The 24,662-nt window shown below is 41.3% G+C and overlaps 1 protein-coding gene across 2 annotated transcripts; it reads right to left on the minus strand.

Moving 5' to 3' along the window:
• Positions 1 to 2,876: 2,876 nt before the first annotated feature.
• Positions 2,877 to 18,276, minus strand: LOC102307401 (DNA-binding protein RFX7). Of its 2 annotated transcripts, XM_005945570.3 has the most exons (10): positions 17,848 to 18,276; positions 15,378 to 15,411; positions 13,417 to 13,502; positions 12,998 to 13,036; positions 12,785 to 12,907; positions 12,577 to 12,693; positions 10,669 to 10,753; positions 10,367 to 10,574; positions 9,195 to 9,490; positions 2,877 to 9,102 (listed from the first exon to the last, which is right to left on the minus strand). In XM_005945570.3, exons 1-10 carry the CDS (start codon positions 17,973 to 17,975, stop codon positions 5,722 to 5,724), a joined length of 4,497 nt encoding a protein of 1,498 aa, XP_005945632.1. In that variant the 5' UTR covers positions 17,976 to 18,276; the 3' UTR covers positions 2,877 to 5,721. The 2 variants fall into 2 exon arrangements, with proteins under 2 accessions (XP_005945632.1, XP_005945633.1); XM_005945571.3 differs by lacking the exon at positions 12,998 to 13,036.
• Positions 18,277 to 24,662: the final 6,386 nt, after the last annotated feature.

Below are 24,662 nucleotides of genomic sequence, written 5' to 3' on the forward strand. Positions count from 1 at the left end.
TTTTAACTTAATACTTTTATTTATAACACCTACACAGTGGTCTAGCCCCGAGGTTTCACACATAGAGACAGCTCGTCCCACTGGATGGCTTTGCAAAGTGTGAAAAATCATTAAAAAGAAAAATAACACCTTGCTAGCCCACAGACCACAATTTGTTTGGCATTACAAATCTGATGTAGCTCATTATCACAGCTCTTTAAGGCCCTCACCTGAACAACAGCATATCTCACAGACAGGAATACTTCATGCAGCTAAATGAATGTGACATTGAGTTTCACCCTTTGTGAGTATGTAAATTCCTATTAATGTATTAATAATATCATCTGTAAAAGTAAAGACTGCTTTGTTATGGCATAATGTTGTCCTTTCTTTCTTTTGTTCTAATCTAACTCTGTGTTTAATTACATATTTTTAGCTCAGTGAGACTTTCTGAATATTTAAGGTTTACTTGTTAACTTTTCGTGGGATTTCATGGGGCCTCCAGCTGTTGTCCTTCTCCATTATGTAATTTGCCATTTTTGCTTACTCTGCATGTGACACAGCCTTCCATGCCTATTAGTTTGTTCATGGATTTGTAAATACCATAAAGACCTATAGAAAACTGAATTAAATTCCTTTTAGGCTGTTAACATTTCAGCATCAAGCACTGATCAGAAGCATTGACTAGATTACCTACACACTGATCAGAAATCAACAACCAGTTTCCCATGTTTCAATAGATCAAATGTTCTGGACAACAAAATAAGATGAACGTTTGAATTATCAGTTACCAGCAGTTAATAAGGTCATATTGAACAGCATCTGCTCCTATAGTAGAGCCTAGTAATTATGACGAGATATTGATGGCTACTAGTCAGCTGCTTAATGAATTCAGATATTGATCCAGCGACTGTGCCTTTTGACAATGGCCCTCCTGTCTCCAGGCTCTCATTCAGTAGCAATACAATGGACTCCAGCTGTGAGCTCAGCCACGCTGTATCAGCAAAACCTCCCTCCACTGGCACAGGTAAATAAAGTCATCAAGCTGGTAACTGTGCTCCCTCACAAAACATATCACACTCTCCTTCTCAGCTACATCTATGAATGGATGTTTACCGATTTCAGAGGATTACTACTTAAAAACATGCATCGCCAAACTCCAATATCCAATCAAATGAGGAGACACGAGTGTAATTATGTATTGATTAGAACTAACTATTGATTTAATCATTTAAAGCCTTCTAGTCATAACCCAAGGCTCAAAATCATTTGTCAGGCAAATAGCATGTGCTAAAGTGTTTACTCAGTACTAATAATTTATGCGAAAAGTACGTTTTGGTCACCTTCTCAAAACCCTCAGTGATAATAGTCATTGTCACTGTGCACACTTTTGCCCCCCCAGTATGTTTAACTGTAGATTCTTTATTTTCATGTTCTAGCCTATCAAAAACAAACACTGCATTTTTTTTCCTTGTGAAATCTGTTGACTCATGTTGCTAAATGTTGGCTGAAGTAACCACTGGCCCCGTATGGCTAAAGGTCAGGGTGTTTGGCCATGATCAATAGGGTTAAGGTTATTAACATATGATGAATATCATGAGGCCCTGGGAAAGCAGAGCAGAGGGCCAAAGAGCTGGACTCTGGTTGGCTGTAGCTTGTTTCCAGGAGGCGCCAACCCCCCTACAGACCTTGGAGGTCAGTTGAAGAGCTGCTGACCTCTAACCTTGGGTCGAGAAGGTGATGGAGAGGTTTGAAGTCTGCATAAAACAGACTGATAAAGTATTAAATGTGTCGGTGTTTAATCAAAGACAAATAAACATCAGTGTTAGTATATTTGGAAAAATCTTTACTGTACAAGCTTTATTTCTTAGTCTCCTTTCCAAAAATATAGAAACAATAGCAGGAATTGGAAATTTTTTAACTAGTAAAGCAACCAATTCCTTTATTTCTGCTTGGTTTTGGCATGCTGTGGGGCTTTTTTTAAACTGTAAAAAACAATTACAAAAGGCCAAGATGGTTGTTGGGATTTAAATATATAATCTGAAATCTTATCTGCTGATTATATTGTTTTAAACATGTGGCTACACTGGTCAAAGAAGGCTAGGGTAGGTGTGACAAAGCCTATAGCGACCCTTAGATTAATAATAATGTAATTATTTAATGCGTGTGTGGAAGCAGTGGCCAAGAGAGCCATCTACACCTGTACTGAGGAAGTTGCTGTTTTTTCCTGTATATAGAAAACTGCTGACTATTTGTTGTTGAATTGGTTTTAACATTTCTCATTATTATGTGGTTTGGAAATATTAGAACCAAGGACAGTATAAATGTGAACAAAGATTTGAGGATAGTCACCAAATATGAGCCCACCCCCAGACGTCACTACCTGCTGCAAAAGGTCCCCCCAGTTGTGGAAAGCCAGACCCAACCCTGCACAGAGAATTTAAACTGCTTCCTTCATGCTGTAAGTACAGAACAGCACGAGTTAGGTGTATTAGGACCAAAAAGTCCTTTGTTCATGTAGCAAAAATGATACAAATTAAAACTGAGATGCAAATGTAACATTTAATTTGTTTAAAAAAAGACTTCAGCTTCAAAAATTTTGAATTTTCTGCCAGTTATTTTGTGTGATATCTGTACCTTACCTTACACCAGTGGGGTTTTTCCCCAAGAAATTTTAGTTTATTTTAACTGGAGGATTATTTATTATTATTTACATTTAATGAATTTTGGATGTGGATTTATGTTTTGTGGTTGTGTATCGTTTTTGTTTTTCCTTGTGGAGGATTTCTTGAGAGAATGCCTGTAAACCAAGTTTCCCAGTAAGAACAATAAAATGACTGAACGTGAACTGAAGCGAAAGAAGAAGAATGAGCACTTAAAACGCGCGCACAAAAAAACCTTCTTTAAAAAAGTTTATTGGCTTTTAAAACCACTTTAAAAATCTCACCAGTGAGTACTTTCCATTGAAAAAAGAAACAACGCGATTGCAATATTAACAAGCTACTGTACATTAAGCGAAACACCAGACAACACCACAGAGGAGGGTTTGTTTTTTTTTTCTCTACTGGTAGAAATGGACAAGATAGTCTGACAGAGTTGGGTCTGGGTCAGTCAAAGGTAAAGAATCACTGCTTGATGGAGCTTCGGAACTCATAAAGAGGTGCATTTCCTTCATTCAAATTCAAATATCAGTGCCATATTGTTAAAGAAAAAAATGAAGAGAAAATGTTAAAGTAAAATACTCTTTACAAAATGCATTTTGCAAAAACAAAATACAAACAAACAAAAAATATGTAAAAATTGTCAGAAAACAGTCAACATAACATACAGAAGAACATTAACTTAGTAAACAGCACACAACGAAAATGATGTAACTCATGAAACTAGCACTGCCAGTCTGGTTAACAGAACCTGCCCAAATCACAGAAGACAGTGGTTACCAAGAATACAACGTACAACAGAAGTAATCACACATGCGTGCGTACAATCATTTATCAACATAATGAGCATGTAGGTTTTAAAAGGTTATTTAACTTTTTTCCCCCCTCAATGCTTTATATTCTCATGTAAGAGAATGAGTAAGAAATGTGTATCTCACTGAGATTAATGCACATTTTGCTACAAGACAATTAGTCATTTTCTGACAATTCACTGAAACTTCCTTACTCGTTTTGTTGTAAAAAAATTGTTTTTTTTTTTTTCTTTTTTTTTTTTTTTTGCGGGCATCCATCATTACATTTGTCCATAAAGATGTGGCAAAGCCATGTGTCATAAAAATTTAGTGCAATAACGTGAACCTCCAAAGTTTGTTGAAACGTGAGTAATCGCTTTTTTTTTCATTTGCTTTTTTCCAGTGTCTGCTGAACGACTTTGAGCACAATGTCTGTCACAGAGATGTTTGCAACCAGCTAACAGTATCACAACTTTTTTTTTCTCAATATACCATGCTATTGATCCTGCTCAAAGCACACATCACTTCTGCAACTGCAGAGACCTTTGAATAGAACAAAAAAATAAAACTAATGAAAAAAAACATAATCAGCAAGCGAGACCAGACAGCATTACTTTTACGACACACTGAGCCAGAAATGTAACACACAACATACAGTATCTTGCTGACTATAAATCTGCTTTTTTTTCCTCTTTTAAATGGCACATACTTAGCTAGAATAATGGCCATAATATAGTGTCTTGATACATCAAATCTCTATGTATCTATCCTATTTACAGATGGAGCTTAAACATGACTTATACAACATTGACAATAGCCAAAAAACTCAAGCAAGCATCCTACTGTATCACTTAGCCTACCTGGCTAGCAGTGATGGTTTCAACATGCTTTCAGGTCCATGGTTACCTATAAAACATAGGACAGTGACCATTTCACAAATATACATACTGTACATAAGATTTATCTAACTTCATCCTTTTCTGCGAATGCAATAGATCTCTTTTATATCTCTGAGGCTGCCCGCTCCCCGTTGTTGTTAATGTTTACAAGGAGTGTTTCTACGTGTAATAATCTCTTATGATTTTCAAACAGAGCATCTTTGGTATGGACATAAGGCTGGATCTCCACAAACATAATAATGTAATTTCCTCTTGATCTCAAGATGACATCAGAACACACTTCAGCCTCCATCCTCCCTTGTAAATGAGCCTTCTCCATACCATTGATATTCTTATCCAAGCTGGGCGTACAGCATGCCAAAACCCCCCATTAAAATAAAAACAACCTCATGACTGTGAGTGCGCCTGCCATGGTATCGTGAAATGACGGCATATCAAATTCCTCTAAATTCTTTAACGATAAGGGCACACACAGTGTAGTCGTTAGCCTATACAATACATATCTATACTGAAACACTGCGGAACAAAAACAATAAGAAGTAGTATTGAAAATATCAGAGTAACAGCTGCCTTGATATGATGAAGCTCTGGATGGTTCTGAAGATATCTTAACATTATACTATATACAGTCTCTCTAAAGATGGCGTAAGGCCTTGGACTTTGGAAATAAGGCAGCCAGTTGTTGATTCCTTTCAATGTATCGTCCACAAAGTGGCCTGAATCCCCATCTTCTCACTACAGATTCATCTACTCCCTTTATAAGATAATAAACAGTACAAGAAGTATAGGCTTAAGAAAATTTCACTCTCGGACAATGCTCAGATGTGAATCAGTTTTTCCACTGATTTGGTATATGATAAAGATCATGTCATAAATTCAGCACCCGGCAGCTTAAGAGGCTACCCTTTTAAATATTCAGATATGGCAGGCAAATGTACTACAACTAACATGTGCATATACTACAATATCGTCTCCATTTGGTTGAATTTGAACTGCAAAAGCATATGTTGTCGTTTTTTTTGGTGAAGTCTCTTGTGCCAAATTTCCTACCCATCACTCTTCCTTAATTGTTCATCAAATACAAATATTGCATTATTGAAGATTGCCCTTCTCCTAACGTTCTTAAGTAAGTGCACGCGGCCACTGAGAGAACTCAGATGAGGGAGAAAAGTGGTTCGACACTGAAACTCTGGGTGACAAATGCCAAAAAAGGGGAAGGGATCAATTAAACATCGCGTGTAGGAGAGATTTTCTGGTACGCCTGGCACTTTGAACAGAACAAATGGCAAAGTCCAGACAAATCCCAACAAACTAGAGTTTAAAAACAGATTTACTACATATGCACAAAACCAAACAACAGAGAACAGAAGTCTTACAGAATAAAAGATAACATTAACCCAGCATCTCTACTGTAGTAGGCTGGTCTTTGCTTTCTAGCCAGTCAAAACCAGAGTTCACAGTATCACTGCATATCTGCTGAAAAAGCGGGTCGTTCTTCAGTTCTTCCAGTGTTGAGTCTTCATATTGTTCCTGCTGTTGATTGGGATCAAACAGTAAGTTGGTGTCCAACGTGTTAAGGTCAGTGATGCTACTGGACAGATCTGAGGTCAGTCTGATGTCGTTTGAGAAGTCGGACGCCACGGCGTTGAGCTCCGAAGCTACCTGACCTACCAACTGGGAACTGGGGTTGAGGCCATCATCCCCCAGCAAGTCCTTGACAGTGTTGTTGAAATCCAGCTGTTGCTGTTCATCCTCCACCTCCTGCTGCTGTGTGCTCTGGAGGAGCAGCTGTGGCTGTGTTTGCACTGGATTCTCCTGCAGCTGCTGCTGTTGCTGGTCTTGTTCACCAGAGCCCACTTGTGCTTGGCTGTCCCCAGTAGAGAAACCTCCCTGTTCTCCACTTCCGGTGGTGAGGTAGCCGTGCTGCTGGAGCTCAAAGGCAGCAGGACTGGAGCTGACGGGCAGCTGAGTCTGATGAGCAGTCCCTGCAGCAAAGCCAGGCGTGGTCTCCAGGATCTGTGTGAGGTTCATACGGGCCGTGTAGTTAGAGGGGAGGTTGTTTATGCCTAGACCGCGGACAGAATCATCCCCGTCCGCTTCCATTTTGCTGAGGAGAACATTCGTGATTTTGGCCGTGTTGCTCTGACCCTGCACGGGCAGCATCTCACTCTGCATCATGATGTTCAGAGGTACAGACTGGCTACGCTGGACCATGCTGTGGACAGAGGTGACGGTCTGGCTGTTCGACAGGATGCTGAGAACCTCGGAGGTGATGGGGGAGTTAAAAGGTGAAACCACAGTGCGCGTTGTCGTGGTGGTACTTGTGGCGGTGGTCGCGGGGCCAGTGTTGCCGCTGAAGTTTCTCTGGCGCACTGCTGGGCTAACACTGCGGCAACGGAAAGTACTAGATGCAGACGAGGATGAGGCCTTGCTATCTAACGGTGCCGGCACAGCAAAACTCTCTTGTTTTGTAGGAGTTGTTACAATTTGCTGCTGTTGTTGCTGCTGCGGCTGTTGTTGTTGCTGCTGCTGCAGCTGTGGCTGCTGCTGAACTGGAGAGATCGGGGTCAAACGGCCAAAGTGGGCAGCATCCTGTCTTGACTGAGATTGAAATGACTGGCCAGGAATTGCAAATGCATGTGGCTTACGAAACTGATCGTCCACCAGGTCTTGGTAGCTGGGCAGGATGCCAATGCTATGGTTCGACAAAGGACCTGAAGAGTTGCTGTTGTAGCGGTTGTTGATCCACTCCAGCTTGGCCTTGTCAGGGTGGGTTGCCATGGGCCTTTGCATGGGCTTGACAGGGCTGCTGGAGACAATACTGGCGTCGTGGTAACCTGTAATGCTCGAGTTAATGGGAGTAAAAGCAAAAGGGTTCCTGCACTCCACGGGGCTCGGGGGGACGCTGCTGCTGCAGTTGGACAGTGGTGTGCTGATAGGGGTGTGACGACCCATGGCTCCATCCACAGGGGTTATGGGAGCCATACGGGAGCACGGGCTCTCCCTCGTCAGGCTGTGAGCGAGCGTCATTTCAGAGGTAGGGGTGGGTGTCGGGGTTGGTGTCGGCGTGGGGGTTTGGACTGGAGTGGTACTGCTGTGGGCAGACGGGTAGAAGGTAGTAGTGGCCTGGTGAGTGCTGAGGATAGAGCCTTGACTGCTGGCTGACTGACCTTGCAGGGTAACGTCCACACAGTTACTGAACAGACCCTTCAGCTTCATCTGCTCCTCCATTTGGACTAGCTCCTCCACAATGCTGTCTTGGGTCATGTCATCATCATTGAATGGGAAATAGTCCATGTTGGTCTGAGAACCTGCAAAATCAACCATTTCCTGTGTGAGGGTGAGCTGGCCCGAGGCTTCAGAGGGTTGGGCTATAATGGAAAGTTGGTCAGCAGGGGCTTGTTTGTGTTCTGCTGGTATCTGCTGGGCAAACGCCTGCTTGCGAAGCTCATCAAGGTGCCCCTCCTCCCATATTGTGCTCTTTAACTCACTCATCACAGAGGCTTCGTGTGGTCCTGAGTTGGCTTGTATGGCACAAGGATCCCCAGTGATCTGCTGCAGCAGCGCCTGATCGGTCGTGTTATTTCCCGCCGCCCCAGTGCTGGTATCGGGGCTGACAGAAGGGTCTTCGTGTTTCACCACCAGGTCTTGGTGTTTGACAACAGTCTGGGTGCTCTCAGTGTGTGTGATGGGTGAGTCAGAGAGTGCGAGGATCTGTGTGGGCCCTATAGAAGTGTGTTTCACTTTGCAGGGGGCACTCTCTGGTCTAGCAGGGGTTCCTGGTCTGGGGATCCTCTTCACTGCAGCGCTGACTCCGGGTTTGGGATTGTCAACTAGAGCCAGCGGCTGCTGGGATATAAACACCCTTTTCACTGGAATTGCATGGGATTCCCCGCCTGTGCGCTTCCTGGGGCTCTTGGCGTCTGCGCAGGGATCCTTTGATGTTGAGGTAACAGCAGAGGAGCCACTAGATGATGTGTTGACACTGGAGTTCTGATTATCAACAGTCAAGTACAAAGTACTGTCATGGCAGTTACTGTTATTGCTGTCCTGAGTCCCAGCTGCAGCTACAGAAGTAGGAGGAGATGTGGAGTCATTTTTTATCCTCGCCCCTTTGTCTGTTCCTGGAGAACATTTAACAAGGAAACTTGGCTCACTAGCAGCCCTGAACTTTGCCACTCTCTCCTCTTTGGCTCCTACAGCAGTTTTCTCCATGCCAGAGGCAGAGTTATTGTCATTTCCGGCTTCAGACACCACTTTGGCGTCAGCAGAGGGCATGGGAGTAGAGGCAGGAGCACTAAGTCTGACTGCAGGAGACTGGGGGGCAGCAGAACTCCCACTTTGTAACTGCTGGGATTCATCCAAAGCAGCGGTGGTGCTCACGCCAGCTGAGGCTGGTCGCACAGAAGTGCTGCTGCTGTTACTACTACTGCTGCTGCTGGGAGCGAGAGCGATGGCTGTCATCTTCACCACGTTCACTGAGCTGACATGGGGAGTGGGCATCACAGTTTTTATTGGGCTGTTGGTGATGAGCAACGTGGGGGGTGAACGCAGCGTGATGGCACTGGTGGCAGAGGGCTTAGGCAGGATCTGGGCGTACCGTGTACTGTGTCGCGCCAGCCGGTCACCTACAGGACTAGCTGAGATATTCTGAGAAGTTTTGGGGGACTGTTTGAGAGACTGAGTGACCACTTGAAAGTTCACAGGCAACACTTTTCCTTCGGCTGTCCCTACGGGACTGGGTGAGGTCATCAACTGCCTGCTTCTCTGTACCTGGGAAAACAATGAGAACATAACAGCACATTTTAAGCAAAATGATCAACAACTTGTCAGATAATAATTAAATAGAAAACTCAGTCACGTACCGTCACTGGGCTAGGGACAGCTGCTACTACGATGCCTATGGTAGGCTGAGGGGAAAGCAGAGCAGGGCTGCCACAGGGGATCGTGGGGCCCGGGGTACTGGCCTCTGTTCTCTTGACCTGGGTCTCAGTGGGCAAGGGTGAGTGAAGCTTCTGCTCCTGCTGCTTCTTCTGGATCTTGCGTTGCAGTTGCTGCTTTGCATCAACAGAAGGCGAGGGCAGGGTCTTCACCTGGGGCTGGAATGAGTTACACTCCGCTGTCGGCACAAACGCAGAAGCTGGAGTTGGTGTCTTCATTCCTATCGAGACATACGAGAGGAAAAGAGCGGTAGATCGTTGGTGGTGTTCTTGTCTTGTCAAACATCTCTGCTGAGGCATGAGCTGTCTGCAGTTCTGGATAGTTAAAATTCAACAAACATGTACTGTGTGTAGCCTAACAAACATTTTACAGCACACAGACATCATGGGGACGGTTAATTTAGATAATGCTTAAAAAATAACTACCTAAATAAGGCCTTGATAGGTGTCAAGAGGGCTACTGATTGGTGTGAATTACTTCAAGTCGAAGTGCTTTGCATAAACATCAGCTAACATCAGTAAATACACTCTCTTGTGCAGATATGCCAATACTGGTTAACAAGACTGATACTGGCCAATGCTGGCTAAAACCGATTGTTGGACAATAACTTGGTGCACTGCTCGAGTATGTGCAATCACGATTTTAAGTGACAGGTTAGTTTTAGAAAGATTTGCATTATGCACGCTGTAGCTTCACTTTAAACATGAAGTCAGTTTTTTCATTTTGGTATTTCTGCTTTGTCGCTTGCAGTTCAAGCATCAGCGTGGCAGAAGCTGCACATTTATTTGCAATTTGTGACTGATGGTCATTTCTGAAACAGGACTTTTGATTTGCATGAAAGGCTGGGCCCAAAAAATTAGGATCACACTTAGAAAACACTCTTGAATCAGTGAGATGGAAATATGTAAAGAAAGAATAACAAACAGCAAATTATATTTTTTGACAGACGGTGGCTTTATGCCTTCCGAGCTTGTATATCTCAAGTGAAAAAACACAATGTTTAAGATGTACTACAGTGCCCAATGAACTTCAAACTTACATGCACACGAGACAACAATGAAACAAACACGCCAACAGATCAATAGGACACCTTTACCTGTGGGTGTTCCGGTCATAACAGTGAGTGCAGCCATGGACTTAGTACCGATGTAGTGGCTATTAAGCAGAAAACGAGCCAGGTCCTCCACGTTGTCAAACTGACGGCTCAGGACCTTTTGAGCCCACTCACACACTAATCCACAAGCTGCAGACCTCATTTCATCTTCAGCACTCGGAGACTGGCCCGTTGGCTCCATCAGTTCACACTAGTGAGACAGAGCAGAGCAGCAGGGAGGTGAGCGTCAAACAAATTTTTCAAGTCTAACTATATGGATCGGGGTTTTTTGCAGGCAATCTTACCCCATCACCAGACTTCTGAAGATCCAGGTTGGGTAGGGATGGCATGTGAACAAAAGCTTTCTTCCTTAACCCGCTATAACAGTATGTGCGAAGGAGTTAAGGTTTCTAAAGCATGAAGACTGTGCAAACCTAAATGATTATAACATGCCGATATTTGTAAGTTTTTTTGAAATTCTGCCCTAAAAATATGACACCATCTAAGGTCAGTCATCAGCCTTTCATCTGTGAGCCAAGGATTCCCTGCTACTACCTTTCTACTTCTGTAGCCAGACTCTCTTGGAATTTTGACAAAATAGTTCTCCAGGCTTTATGAAGGTATTTCAAAGCTTTTCTCTGGATATTTGCGGTTTTTTCTTTTTTTTACCATTTTCAGGGGAATGTTGTTTAATTTCTTAAGCCACTTCACACTAAACTATGAATCATTCAAGCACTAAAAAGGCACTTAGTTCAATGGATGAGCAAGTGTTAACACAGTTTAACAGGCAAAAAATATTTTTACACTAACAAGCTGATTCCCAAAGAGATAATAGTTGAAAACGTGGCTTCCCAGCGTGGTGTGCAGTGCGTCTTTAAAAATATCTGAGGGCATTGGACTCTTTTTGAGTTCACAAACTTGTATCTTTTCCCTTGGTTTGGTTTCTTTTCATACAGCAAAGACTCCAAGCAAACTCCAAGTGAACCAAAATGCATCACCACAAACCACATGAGAACATTTAGTCTGCTTACTGCTCAGACGCGTCTGGTGTGTGAGCAACACAAGCAAATACAAGAAGAAGGTGCTGTGTTTTGGCCTTATAGAGATAACATGGAGAATTTACATTCACTTTACAGCTAGCTGCTAGCCCATACTGACTACTTATGCACTCTGCACATCTAGGTTACCATGCTACATCCCAGAATTCAAGAGAAGATGTTCAGCTCAAACTTGTTGCATGCACCTGCTAGTTGGCTCGGATCACGTTCACACCATAAATGAACCGCTCGCTTGGAAGTGGACTGAGACCCCCGACCATGTTCACACGTGCACAAGCAAACCACACCAAGATTGAAAACTATTTTGGCTAAACTAAAAACTGGCTAAACACCGCAGGTGTGAAAGCACACTAGGAGAGTTCAGGTATTTTGAAGAATAAAGGTTTTCACACCAAATATTGACTTAGAAGCTTTTTAGAATTGTACTAACTCTGTGTTGCCTTGTCTACTGTATTGACATTTATGTTTGCATGTTTCAGTAAATCCTTGCGCCTATTTCCCATTTTCCTAGCAAAATATAAAGACAGATGCCTCAAGACTGTTGAACTTTTTTCTTTCTTTTTTTATTTTATTAATAAATAACGGAGCAGCTTTGAAGCTTCCTCTTTTGGGGCAGCATGAGAACATGAAAAAAAACTCAAACTGGGCGTGACAAACACCCAGTTTGAGTCTTTCTTGGCATGTAAAGCCGAGAACTTTACTTTTTTCCCTTGAATTTTTTCCCCTGAAGCTTTGTAATCCCCTTATGTTGTCTGGCCATAGGGTCTGAGCTCAGGTAAGCCTGTCCATAAAAAAGGGACCGTAGCAAATAAATGGCAAACTAAGTTACATGCACTCTGGAACTTAAATTCACAGAAGCCAAGCAATGACAACTAATGGCGCAACTCCTCTCTTGACTCTATCCTCTGTGGAATTTTGAGGTTTTAATATATTTATAAAAAGCTTATTTTAAGCCCAGCTAGTAGTATCATGTTGAGATGAATTGCCTAAGATCTCTGCAAGCAAACATTAATGATCTGCCTGCTCATCATCCATACAAGCCCAACTGCACACATGCAATCACCTAAAAGAATCACTCATGTTGAAAAAAAAAAAAAAACGAAGAAAGAAAAAAAGAAAGAAATACAACCAGGGTAACACTTTGTTTAAGGATATTTGGATTTCCCTCTCATTCCCAGACGACGTGCCTTCATGTTAGGAAAGACATTCTTCATGATCTTTCCAAAGTCTGCTGCACTCAGTGGATTGTAGCCGAGATTGTCACAATAGCTCCTTGTAGGAGAAGAGAACCCACATGAGATTATGACGAAACTATAACTGTCTGAGAGCAGATCGCACATCTTCTGCAAGGTTATCCACTTACTTGTATTCATCATACACCTCTTGCTTTGGGAGGGAAGTCTCTGGGTGCTCTTCTAGGTGATTGCGTATCCAGTTGAATGCATACATCTGTTGAGTACGGCTTGACGACATGGAACTCTGATCACTGAAAGTGGTGCATAAGAAAAAGACATTTGGTGAGGCAGTACCCTCGACTGCGGTGCATCATTTCTTGTTAATACAGAAACTTTAATACCATAATCCAGGAGTGGAGGACCCCCTCTCATTCTCAGTCCAAATGGGCAGAATTTGGGGGTTGGGGTGATGAATAGATATGGGGAAACAAATGAAACACAGACAGCTAGGTATAGCAAAAGTCTACAGATTTCAGTGGTTCAATCATACAGCTGAAATGTTGAAGAAAAAGAAAAAACCCTCAACAGTGACTTAAATTCAAATTCGATGCCCCTCTAGCGTCTATCAGCCTAACCTGTGTCTGTGTAGCAGCCAGTGGATTTTTGACAAGCAATGAGACAGTGCCGATAATGTAATGAGAGCCACAACAAAGCATGTATTTGTGTGTGCGTCTGTGTGTGTGCGTGTGTGAGAGAGGGGGAAAGAAAAAGCCAGAGAGCAAAGTGGAAAACTTAGTTTAAGTGCTCGCCTGTGACATACCTTTTATCATTGCCACTGCTGGGACCAGAAGGCAACTTAAGGTAGAGGTAGAGCTTTTCGATGTCTGTAAACTTCTCAACATCTTGCTGTAAAAATAAAAACATCACAGAGAGGAGAAAAAAATGAATATGTCTGAAGAGTTTAACACACGTGCTGACGAAGGCTGTGGTCAGGCTGATGGTTTAAAATCTGGTTCATAATTCAACTCAAACAAACACGGACTCTGGAATTACAATTGCATGCAAAAATTTTATTATTGATCCCAACTTAAGTGCTTTTCATCTGGTTTCTAAGAATGGATTCATCTCACCTCTTCCTTTTGTATTTGCCTCTTTCCCACAAATTTCCCACGTGTGGGACTAATAAAGGTTATCTTATCTTTGTTGCTAGGGGAACCAATACTTAAATGAACAAGGTGAGAGCTGTCAGCCAATAAGCAGTGAACGAAGACGCTGTTTACTACACATCACTGCTGCAAGCCCTGAGTGAATTACATACACAGTCCTGACATAGTGGCCACTGGCTGGAACCTAACTCTTCCCTTTTTAAACTTCCTGAACTTCTTTTTGGTTTTTAAGTCTGATCTGATGATCAAAATCAAACCACGCCTATGTATTTCTTAAAAGACTTGCATCAAAAACAACTGCAAATGCAGATTATACTGGTGGAAATTTCTCTCAGTGCTATTCTCTCTAAAGTTACACAAGGTTTTTACTGCATAGAGAAATTTTTGGCAACCGGCAAAGAGATTTTAGCCAGAGCCAAAGAAAAAACTACAACAAAACAACACTGGAATAAAACTTTACTTCTACTAAGTGTTATTAATCTGAGCTTCATTTACTCAAGCATAAAATTTGCTAATCAAAGAGGTCAGAAAACAAATGCAAGGCAAAACAGACTGCCACTAATCTTTGAGGTCTGATTGTGCACAGCCCTCCCAAAAAAGCTCACTCTGCAGGAAAAAAACACTTCAATGTGTCACCTGTTCAATAAATTTTTCTACATAGTTTAAGGCATCTAGTTTTACCATTTTTGCATGACAACAGTGGATGTTAGTGGCAAACACACAGACAAAAAAAACCAAACATATACATTTTATCTGATTCTAAAATGACAATATCATATATGTATCTTATTACTATCTTATTAATAACAGAATATACAATTTGGTACCTTTGACATAGAAATTCTGTGCACATAATGATATGCCGATAGTAACTCTATCAAACAAAGTTATTAATATAACCACATCTCAGTGCGTTATGAAAAAGCCGCCCTTTTAGATGTTTATTTACTGTTTTATGTGGAAGCATCAGAGGAGTCAAAGAATGGATTTTTTTTTAAATCGAGACAAAAATGGAATAAAGCCCAAAACACAGCGAAAACAAAAACATCTGCCTAACACCAGACAGAGGTGTTGAAATTAAAATCCAGGCTCTGTCTGCTTTATTGACGACAAAAAATAGACAAAAGCTTTATCACGTCGCTTTGATGTCACTGACACTTCTTTGCAGCTGCATACGGCGGCGAGACAGAGGGAGACGCAGCAGTTTGAGAATAATCTAAAACTGTGCATGAATAACCAGCTGAAACCAAAATACAAAAATCTTCATATATTTATATAAACATTGGAAACACTTTTATCATTTGCTTCGCACAGTGCAAAAAAAGGCATTCATGAACATAACATTTAATGTGTTATATGTGTTACTAAAAAAAAAGAAAGAAAAAACACAATATAGCGTTAAGATTTCTGCATGTAAATATTAGTTAATCAAATTGAAGCTTTGTGGGGTTGGCTTTGTCTACTCTGCTTCATCAAGCATGAAACATATTTAATCATTTATATGATTTAATGAAACATTCATTGCACAACTGTTCTCCGAACGCAACAACAAACATTAACACATGACTCTGATAATGAGGGGATTGCAGATTAAGCAGTATTTACTGCTACTCACCAATATGCTGTCCACTTTTGATTGTACAGATTTGCTACAATGAGAAAGAGATAAAAATTTAAGAAAGTGAATAAATAAGAAATAAAATGTCATGGATGCATGCAAGATTTTGTCAACATTTCAGCAAATAAAAGAAAAAAAAATCTCCCTTCCGGGTTACATTATTTTTGTACGTCGTTCAATACGACATATTTTATCATTCGCTGATATACTTTGAGAGCATCTTTGATAAAGTGAGAACATGTTTTAGGAGATTTATGAATATATTAAATCTGTAAAAAAAAAAAAGACATTTTGAGTCCTCTCTCTGGCAGATTCTCTCTAGGTCGCTCTCTCAAGATGAACTAAGGCAGCGGTCCCCATGCCCCGGTCCACAGACCGGTACCGCTCCGTGAGTCGTTTGGTACCGGGCCGCGAGAGTTGAGGTTCAGCTGTGAAATGTATGGTTTTCAGAGGTTTTATCAGTTCTTAGCATTATTTTTTTTATCGTTTTTATCGTTACCCTGGTTTCCCTGGGTCTTTTCCCATGTGTTATGAATAAATCTTCTTCTTCTGGTACCGGTACTGGTTTTATTTTGTTGTATTTATCCGCGACACCTTAAAGGCCGGTCCGTGAAAATGTTGTTGGACATAAACCGGTCCGTGGAGCAAAAAAGGTTGGAGACCGCTTAAGTAAGGGACTGAGTTCCAGGTTTTGGTGGTGTTGTCTTCTGTATGCTTCGGGTCACTATCATGCTGAAATATCGTCTGTGTAAGTTTTTTGCATCGTGTCTCCACGCTGCAGAAAGCTGGCATCCAATATATCAGCACCAGTGCCTTACTGTACGGCTGATGTTAGCCAGACTGTGAGTAACAACTAGTGCCTGTATCTCTTGGTCACTCTCCCGACCAAAGCTCTTCTTAGAACATCACAGAATTTTTCTGAATGACCAAATCTAGGAAAAATTCTTGTTAATTTCCAACTTGGCTGGAACCCACTAACTTTTTATGCCTCACGGCCAGATTTAAACATCTATGGAGATGGCAATGTGGGTTTTTGAATCACACCCAACCAATGTGAATCTGCCACAGGTGTCTTCATTTACTTGCTACTCTCAGCAAAACGCTTGGTGACATTTTATCATCATTTTAGGGTTATCACGAGCAGATGCCGACTGTTTTGTTGTTTGTTTGTTTTTTTGCAATTAAAAAAAAGCAGCATATTTTGAGTCTGGTGTTACTACACAGTAACGCTTCCATGCCATACCGGACTCATAATAACAGGGAAAATTCCGATGCGATTAACATTGCTGAAGCCTCCGTAGCGTGTGCAACAACGTGTAAAATTAGGCCTTCACTAATCACATTTTATACAGCACGTGCTCGTCCATACCATGATGCCGACGCAAATAACACCGTGGCCGGTTTCAGTTAAAAGAAACTCATCACTAGAAATATCACAAGGCTAATCAAAGCAGGTGTATCAAAGGAAGATCAGCTGAATATTTATGTAAATGAAAAGTTTCACCTTTTCATATGAAACCCCAGAAAACTAAACACACCAGAAAGCACGTTTGCAGCTTGTCACTGCTGGTTATTGTGTGTGTAATGACTACTTCAACTTAACCTTTTATTTTTTTAAATTAAAGCCTCAGTGTAGTATGACATATCATCTGAGCAGACACGATAATAGCAGCAAACGTGCATCTGGTTAATCTTAATCCCAGTGCTTTTAAATTTGCGACGTGCTTCTTTTCCCTTGTGGTCTTCATGAGTGATCTTTACTTTATCACTCACGCGCTTCTGACTCTTATCTACGCACAGATGCTGTTTACATCTTTGGCTTCCTTTTTTTTTTTTAAATTGCTTTCTGCTGGAAATGAGCCCGTGTGGCCATTGATCTCTTTTTTCCCCTTGTATTTAACATAAACTTAATTTGCTGTAGAGTAATGATGAGGTAAGGGAGGGAGGAGGGACAGAAACTGGTGAGTAATATCCAAAGCCACAGTGCACAAAATAACGTACTGGTTTTTCAGAAGGAGCATTTCTATTTATAAACACACGTTATTCCCCCACATGATGCAGCCCTCTCATTAGGAGCATTAAATCAGAGCGAGGCTGGACGTGTGGAGCTGCCTGCTTTGACACCTGTCATCCCGAGCATCAGCAGCGCCGGTGGAGTCGGTGTCATCTATTATAACATGGCCTCCTATGGCTCGATGCTAATGACCATAGCTACCCCTGTTGTAGGTAACCCGACGTTACCGTGTCGTTAGCGCACAAACAGGAACCAGACGGAGCGGCGCGGCTCGGTGCCGTCGTGTTTCTCTGAAATATTTACGCCTAGCACGGCAGCAGCCGTGTTGTTTTTCGGGCAGCTTTTTGTGCAGCACACTGCCTCCTTGCCACTCCACAGTCAGATACGCTAATTACAAGGCTACGGCTAGCGAAAAGGACAGTGTGGCCGCTTGTGGATCGCTTCCATCCTTACCAAATTGAATTCTTTATTTTGAACTGTAACGCGTTAGCCTCGGGCCCCTGGAGTCCTGGCACCAGCGCTGGAAGAGAGCCTAATCCCGAGGCAGGCTTCTGACCAGGTTGTTGTTGATCATCAGCCATCACGATGGAGGGGTGGTGGGGGAGCTTTAACAAGTAGGCCTCATCCCCGGCTGTGCACTGCACCGGACCCACCGCTGCTGGAGCGGCTCAGTCAGCTAGGACAGCCCGCTGAATCCACCACAGAGCATGGCTACAAACACTGTGATCTGACCCTCGTGAAGCACAAAACAAAACCCCCCGAAAAACACCCGGGAATACAAAAGGCATATCGCAGGGGTATCTCCGCTGCCGCAAATTGCACGCCTGCAGCAGCCAGCAGCAGCTACAGACGGAGCTGCCTGCGTCAAGACGCACGCGAGCTGCAGCGCCAGACCGGAAGTAGAGAGGTTTTTTTTAGGGTGAAAATAAAATCCCGATGTTTGCCATGTCGAAAGTTCACTCATATGCGTGGATCTGCCTTAAAATAGAATAGTTTATGTCCTGAAGCTCATAGCACGCGTTCAATCTAAATATCGATAATATCGATACCAGCGCTGGTTTTTATCCTTCAAGTTCAAACATAGCTCACTGAATTGTGTTAAATTGATTATTTTTTTAATGAACCTTTTTGTTTTGATTGTCATGTCAACTTTATTTACAGCCTGTAGCACATCTAAACAACAGAAGCTGATCCAAAGTGCTTTAGAGACGAGCATATTTATTCCAGGTGTCTAAATGTGTGTGTGTGTGTGTGTGTGTGTGTGTGTGTGTGTGTGTGTGTGTGTGTGAACTTATTATTGGGGAAAGCAAAAATCACTGTGATTTAGAGGTGATTAAAATGTGTTCAAAATTTGCAAATCGGTGATGAATTCTCTTAAAAGTCACAACACACACCAGGTAGGAAGCATAAACTTGTTTTGGCTGCTAGAATAAGTTTAGGAACTGCTAATACACACCACAGTGTGTAAAATCCACAGTTTCTGCACTTGAAGTAATTGAGAAACCTGCATTTAATTACATTTTAATTGTTAATTGATTTGAATAGTGAATCTAGGACGCCACTGACATTGCCCCGTAGAGCCATCCATTTTACCCTTATGCGTATCCATTATATTATATACATTTAAATTTACTTACCTTTTCTAATCTGCATCTTTGGAGTGACAGAGGAGGATGCTAAGGATATGGTGAGATAGAGGCAGATGATCTGCTGTAGTGATCACTAAAGGGAGCCGTTGAATGAAGAAGAAGAAGAAGAAGAAGAAGAAGAAATATTTTAATGAATGATAGCTGGGCACAGCTGTTATCTAAATGTCTGTGATGTGGTTTTTTAAAATTATTATTATTATCCCAACATCTGCCTTTGAAATTTGAAAAATTCCAGGAGGCTTTTATTTGAAAAGTCATCAGCGGGACTTCAGGGTCTCATAGCGTCTCACTTGACGCGCTGTAGTTCCCACATGCACCTGCAGGGGGCTGCTGCAGGAAGCTGGTTGATCAGATAGTGACAATGACGGGTAAACAGCCAGGATGATATCACTTTGCCATGTAAACCAAGCATTTATAAACAAATATATTGATCTCAGTATCTACCGACGCACTTGAATAAAACGGTGATCGAAAGAGACGATCGACGAGGAAACGCTGATACACCAAAGAGGTGTCACAGACAGGTCGCTCCAAGATTGTCTTTGCTCATTGAGCAGCTTGCTATTTTTTTCCTACTTCGGCTGAAATCTGAGACACAGTCGGCAGGAAAAAAATAGCCCGAGAGCATGACACTAATCGAGACCATCGGCACCAGATCTAAATATAACGTTTACTTATGCTACATCTGCCATAAATGAGATATTTCCACGTGGCAAATTAATTCAGTGGTAATAACCTGTTTTAACCAACGCGTGATCAGCAGTGGTTTATAGAGCTCCTATAAGGGAAAAATGCATGTGAAAATTCAAAAGAATCAAGTAACCAGAGCAAGAAAAACAAGACCTAAATAATGCTTATTCATGACTTATTTTATGCTGCCATCTGTTGATGGAAACTGGTAATGTTACTCCACTACTCCACTAACGCCGCAAGAAAGCAACAGACACACATGGGTGGGTGGGCATGTATGAGCAAGTACACAGTGACTGGAGTGACCTCATGGCTCCGAAGACAAGAATAACAGGAAGAAGAGGAAATTGTACCAATGGTGCTGCTCGATTTCTGCTACTTCTGCAGGACTTCATGCTGCTCTGCCCCAGCTGTGTTTGTCCACATGTTTGTTTAATGTCCACAGGACTGTGTGTGACAGCTTCTCTCTTTGCCTTTGCAGTGGCTAAGCCTTTATTTTTTCTCAGTGTGAGTGACCTTATGAGTCAGAGGCCCAGGTTAGACATCCAGGTGTGGAGATATTAAAGTTACTGACAATCCAGTGCATGGCTTCTTTAGTTGAATGTTACAGAGTTTAGTGTGCCTGCAGTGAATAGCAGAGAACTGGCATAGAAATTAAACTCAGGTTCAGCTAGACGGGTTATTCTCATTTTAGCTTGTGTTGCAAAATGGGACGAAATAGTATTTGTGAGTGAATTCTTCCTGCAACTAGTTCCTTGTGAAAAGCACGGCAAGAGCACTCAATTCATTTTCTATTCCTATAATTAAGAAATAGTAAAACTCACTGGTCTGGTTGATTTTTACACACTGCACAAATTATATATAAAGAAACAAGGACACAAACTGCTTCCTGGGAATATTCTAAAGTGATTTTCTGAAAGAGACAGGGGATACAATTTGGGGAGTTAAATTTAAAACATGTATCTGTACATGTCAAAAGGGCTAAAGTCTAAAAAGCGCCACTAAAACATGTGTTTTGCACGGTATGGGATGAAATGGGGCTTTGATCAGGTGTTCTCACAGACTATTTAGTCTCTATGTGTGTGTGCATGTGTATCTGTGAATATGCAATACTGGGCCTGTTACTGGGATTATAAAACCAAATACATGTAACAAATTATAATAAAGGATTTATGACGTAATAGAACAAGAAGGAAAAGTGATAATTATTTGTTAATAAATAGTGGAAAAAACAAGCTAATGCTTCTTCCTGCTCCTTGTTTGGAACATGTTAAGCTATTTATTATAATTATTATTTTTTCTTGTGTTTTGTTTGTGTTTTTCATTGTTGTTGCGTTAACGTGTTCAAAATAAAGCCACACATTACATTACAATAAAAAATGGATTGTATTGTATCACAGGAAATAATGTGTACTGATGCACATTACATGCCGCTCTTATCATAGGAAGGAAGTTGGTGTCAAAGCCTGAGTTGAGACGCCTCTGACGTTGTCTTTTAATTTTTCTTCTAAATGTACAGTAGCTGCATTATATTTGATGATGTGTATAAAATGCACTCTCACAGATATCCCCAGTAATTATAAAAAGCATGCATGTGGTAGGAAAAGCTTCTAAATGCTTTTTCCAGTATGGACTTTCTCCATGATTTTTCCTGAGATTAATTCAGTTTGGTTTGGATATAAAAACATGGGTTTTTACTCCCTAATCTACTATTTCATATTTATTTGTCGCTATATAAACTATTGTTCTATTATAAGTGATAGAAAAATTCTGCAAATACACATTTATTTGTTGGATGCTTTTATTGTGTTGTTTTCATTTAGGAGCTTTACAAAGACTGTGTTTGGTCAGTGTGCGCTTAAACCTCTGTTACCCTTCAGAAACTGTTGCTTTCATTTTATCACTGGAGAAAAAATTGTGTGTAGGTGTTTCTATAAGCCTGTGGTAGCCTCATCATGATTATGTTGTGCAGGTGTCAGGAATCCAGGCCAGTTCCTCTATTTAGAAAAAAGTGTTTGTGTTGAGGTAGTTTTGAACATGCAGACATCTACTGTATGTATGTTATTGATGTTTTATTTGGTATTAGAATTCATCTTTTTTAAATCAAAGGTATTTCATGTAATTCACTTTAGTTTTAGGATTATTACATTGTCCCATTAATGCGTTTGGGGCTCGCGGAGCACCTACAGCAGGTTATATAATACTGTTTTGGTAAATGGCTGTTTCAGTTGCTGTTCATGGAAAGTCCTGCCACCTATTTTGCATCTGAGATTTAGATTACTGTCTTTTATTAGATGTCATAAGGTCATATTTGCTGAGATTTACGTAGCCTTGTATTTACAGTGTTACCCGCTGATTAATGAGAAATTATGGAAACATCTTGAGCGGCCAAATGTTACTGTAATAGGGCCAGGTTTGGATAGTGGGCCACTATTGGCTCACTACTGCTGCAGTGGTTTAGAGAGCTCATGAGGCAATATTATGTATAATAAGCTGTCCCATAGAAAGCACACACGTGGCACAAACGTTGAAGTTTTGTGTGTGTGTGAAATGTAAAGAATTTTGTTTGTCATAAGGATAAAACTCGATCCACTGCTGATTCAGTACAAACCAAACTTGAAAAAAAAGTCAATATTCCCATGTGTTACTGGAAATAAGATGTTTATAACTTGGTTGTACCCTAAAACCTACAAGAGTATGAACAGAATGTATTACTGGCCTAGATATTCTGGAAAATTTACCCCATCTTTCCATTGCTATCACACACATCCATCAAATGTTGTCATCTCTAACTTGTTAACAACACCGGGGGTGTAGAACGGTGGCTCTTTATCTGAATTTCAAGAAAACGTTGTTTCCTTGTTAGTCAATGTTTTCTCACTCTATTTTTGACCTTTGGTTGCTGGCTACTCTGGACTGATTTATTTTACTGTCAATCTCCTGTCACTTCTGATTTGGGATAGAAGCCCTCATCTCTGCAGTCTTTGCCCTTGCTCATTCCTCCAAATGTTAAGTTTTGCTCAATGATCTCCTCAAAGTGGCATTTTGGTGGCCATTTCACACCACACTAAAAACTTACACGTATCTAACCCTCTTCTTTTTAGGACATAAATTGGACTTCAAATATAAAGCCAATATTAAAACAAAGGATAACACAACAGAAGCCAAAGATTTCTTTTGATAATTTTAAGAGAAATGAACCAATGCTGGTATCCCACACAGTAGCTTATCAATGTTTTGTTTGTTGTACAGATTTAATTTAATGACACGCTTCCTGTTGATCTAGTTGGTGACATATAAGACTGGCGGTGACCTACAGCCGCTTCTCCTCATAGGTGCAGATGAATGTGGGACTGCGAGGTCATTGTGGCGGAGAGGACAGTCAGTCTGGATCTCACGTGCAGCCGCGGCCTGTCCAATCCTCTTACAACCCCCACTTCTTTCAGCATTCAGGCCAAGATCAGCTTGCTGTGTGCAGGTCTTATCCTGAGGATACAGAAGATCCTTGGTGCAAAGTCACGCCAGCACGTATCAAACGCCACGGTAACACATCTACCTCATGATAGCTTTTGAGATGCATTCACTCACACACTTTTTCAGAGAGTTATCTGCACATATCTGCTCTATGGCTTTTAAATTTCATTGCTTCTCCAGATATAACCCCATTATAATGAAATCAACAGATAAATTTGCCAAATCAAACCATTTTATTATCTATTTGTATGCTATTGTCAGCAAAACAGGTGTATTAGAAAAAAATAATTTATTTCTAATTAAAGAAATCCAAAGCTCATTAAAGAATTAGTTTAAGAGGTTCAAAAGAAGAAACACAACTAGTCAGTGAAAAAAACCCGATGATTGCTGCTGTTTAAAAAAATCACATGATAAAAAACTCAAATACAAAAAAAGCCAATTATTTAATTGATGAAAATGCTAAAAATCATCAGTGGCACTGTTATTTCTGTGTTCTGTAAAAAGAAGAAAAAGCACAAAATCTGTGCCTGCCACAAGGAAGCACTTTCAGTCATTTAACCTGTTATCAGACCCTCCGCTAAAAAAACAAGGATCTGACCACAATGTGTTAGTACTTTTGCTCACTTTTTCCATTGGCTTATCAGTTCTGTAACAGGGTGAAATATGGGAGTCCCTGCTTTGACGTCACTTACACAACCTTTCCCAGGCCAGGCTGTTATTACAGATTTTATTCAGTGTTTTTTCCCTTCATTTTCTTGGCATCCTGTGGAAGAGCGGATGGGAAATTCTGATGTCATCAACCTTGGCACAGCGGGACAGAGGAGCATGCAGACCCTCAGGGTGCCACTATTGGTGCCCATGTGTTTGTGCCCCGTAGATGGTGAAATAGATGGTGTGGTGCTGCCCGCCTGTGCTGCACCTGCGTCCCAGCAGGCTGATTGATCAGTTTGGTCATGTGGAATGTCACCATCTGCTCCCTAGTCCCACTCACCCCTTCTTGTGTGAATGCCAATCACTGGCAGGAAGATAGTTATTTAAGCCATGTCAAATCAAGCGCATGGCGAAGAGCAATATGCCAACAACACTTGAAATGTGCGTTGCAGGCATAGTAAGCACAACAGCACATCTTACATAAAAAGACTAACCATAAGAGCTGCAGAAGAGGTCTTTACTTCTGGTTCCCTTTTCAGTTTCGAATTATCTTCTCACATCTATGCAAAATTCAAATTTGATTACTGAGTTTAGCAATCACGCTGTGCAAGTGTTTCTATGTGTTTGCATGTGTAATTCCTCATTTAATTTTGATCACGACTCCTTATTTGTTTTTCCTCCACCCCCCCTTGGGTTTCTCTTTTTCTTCTTCTTTTGTTAGCTTCTTAATGGCCAACAACATATCAGGGGGCCATCAGAAGTGACATTCCTCTTTGTGGAGCGTCATAACCAATGACATTTCAA

This window comes from Haplochromis burtoni, unplaced genomic scaffold, assembly GCF_018398535.1.
Source record: "Haplochromis burtoni strain Fernald_Lab_line unplaced genomic scaffold, NCSU_Asbu1 Contig_77, whole genome shotgun sequence".
In the NCBI taxonomy this organism is placed as follows: Eukaryota; Metazoa; Chordata; class Actinopteri; order Cichliformes; family Cichlidae; genus Haplochromis; species Haplochromis burtoni.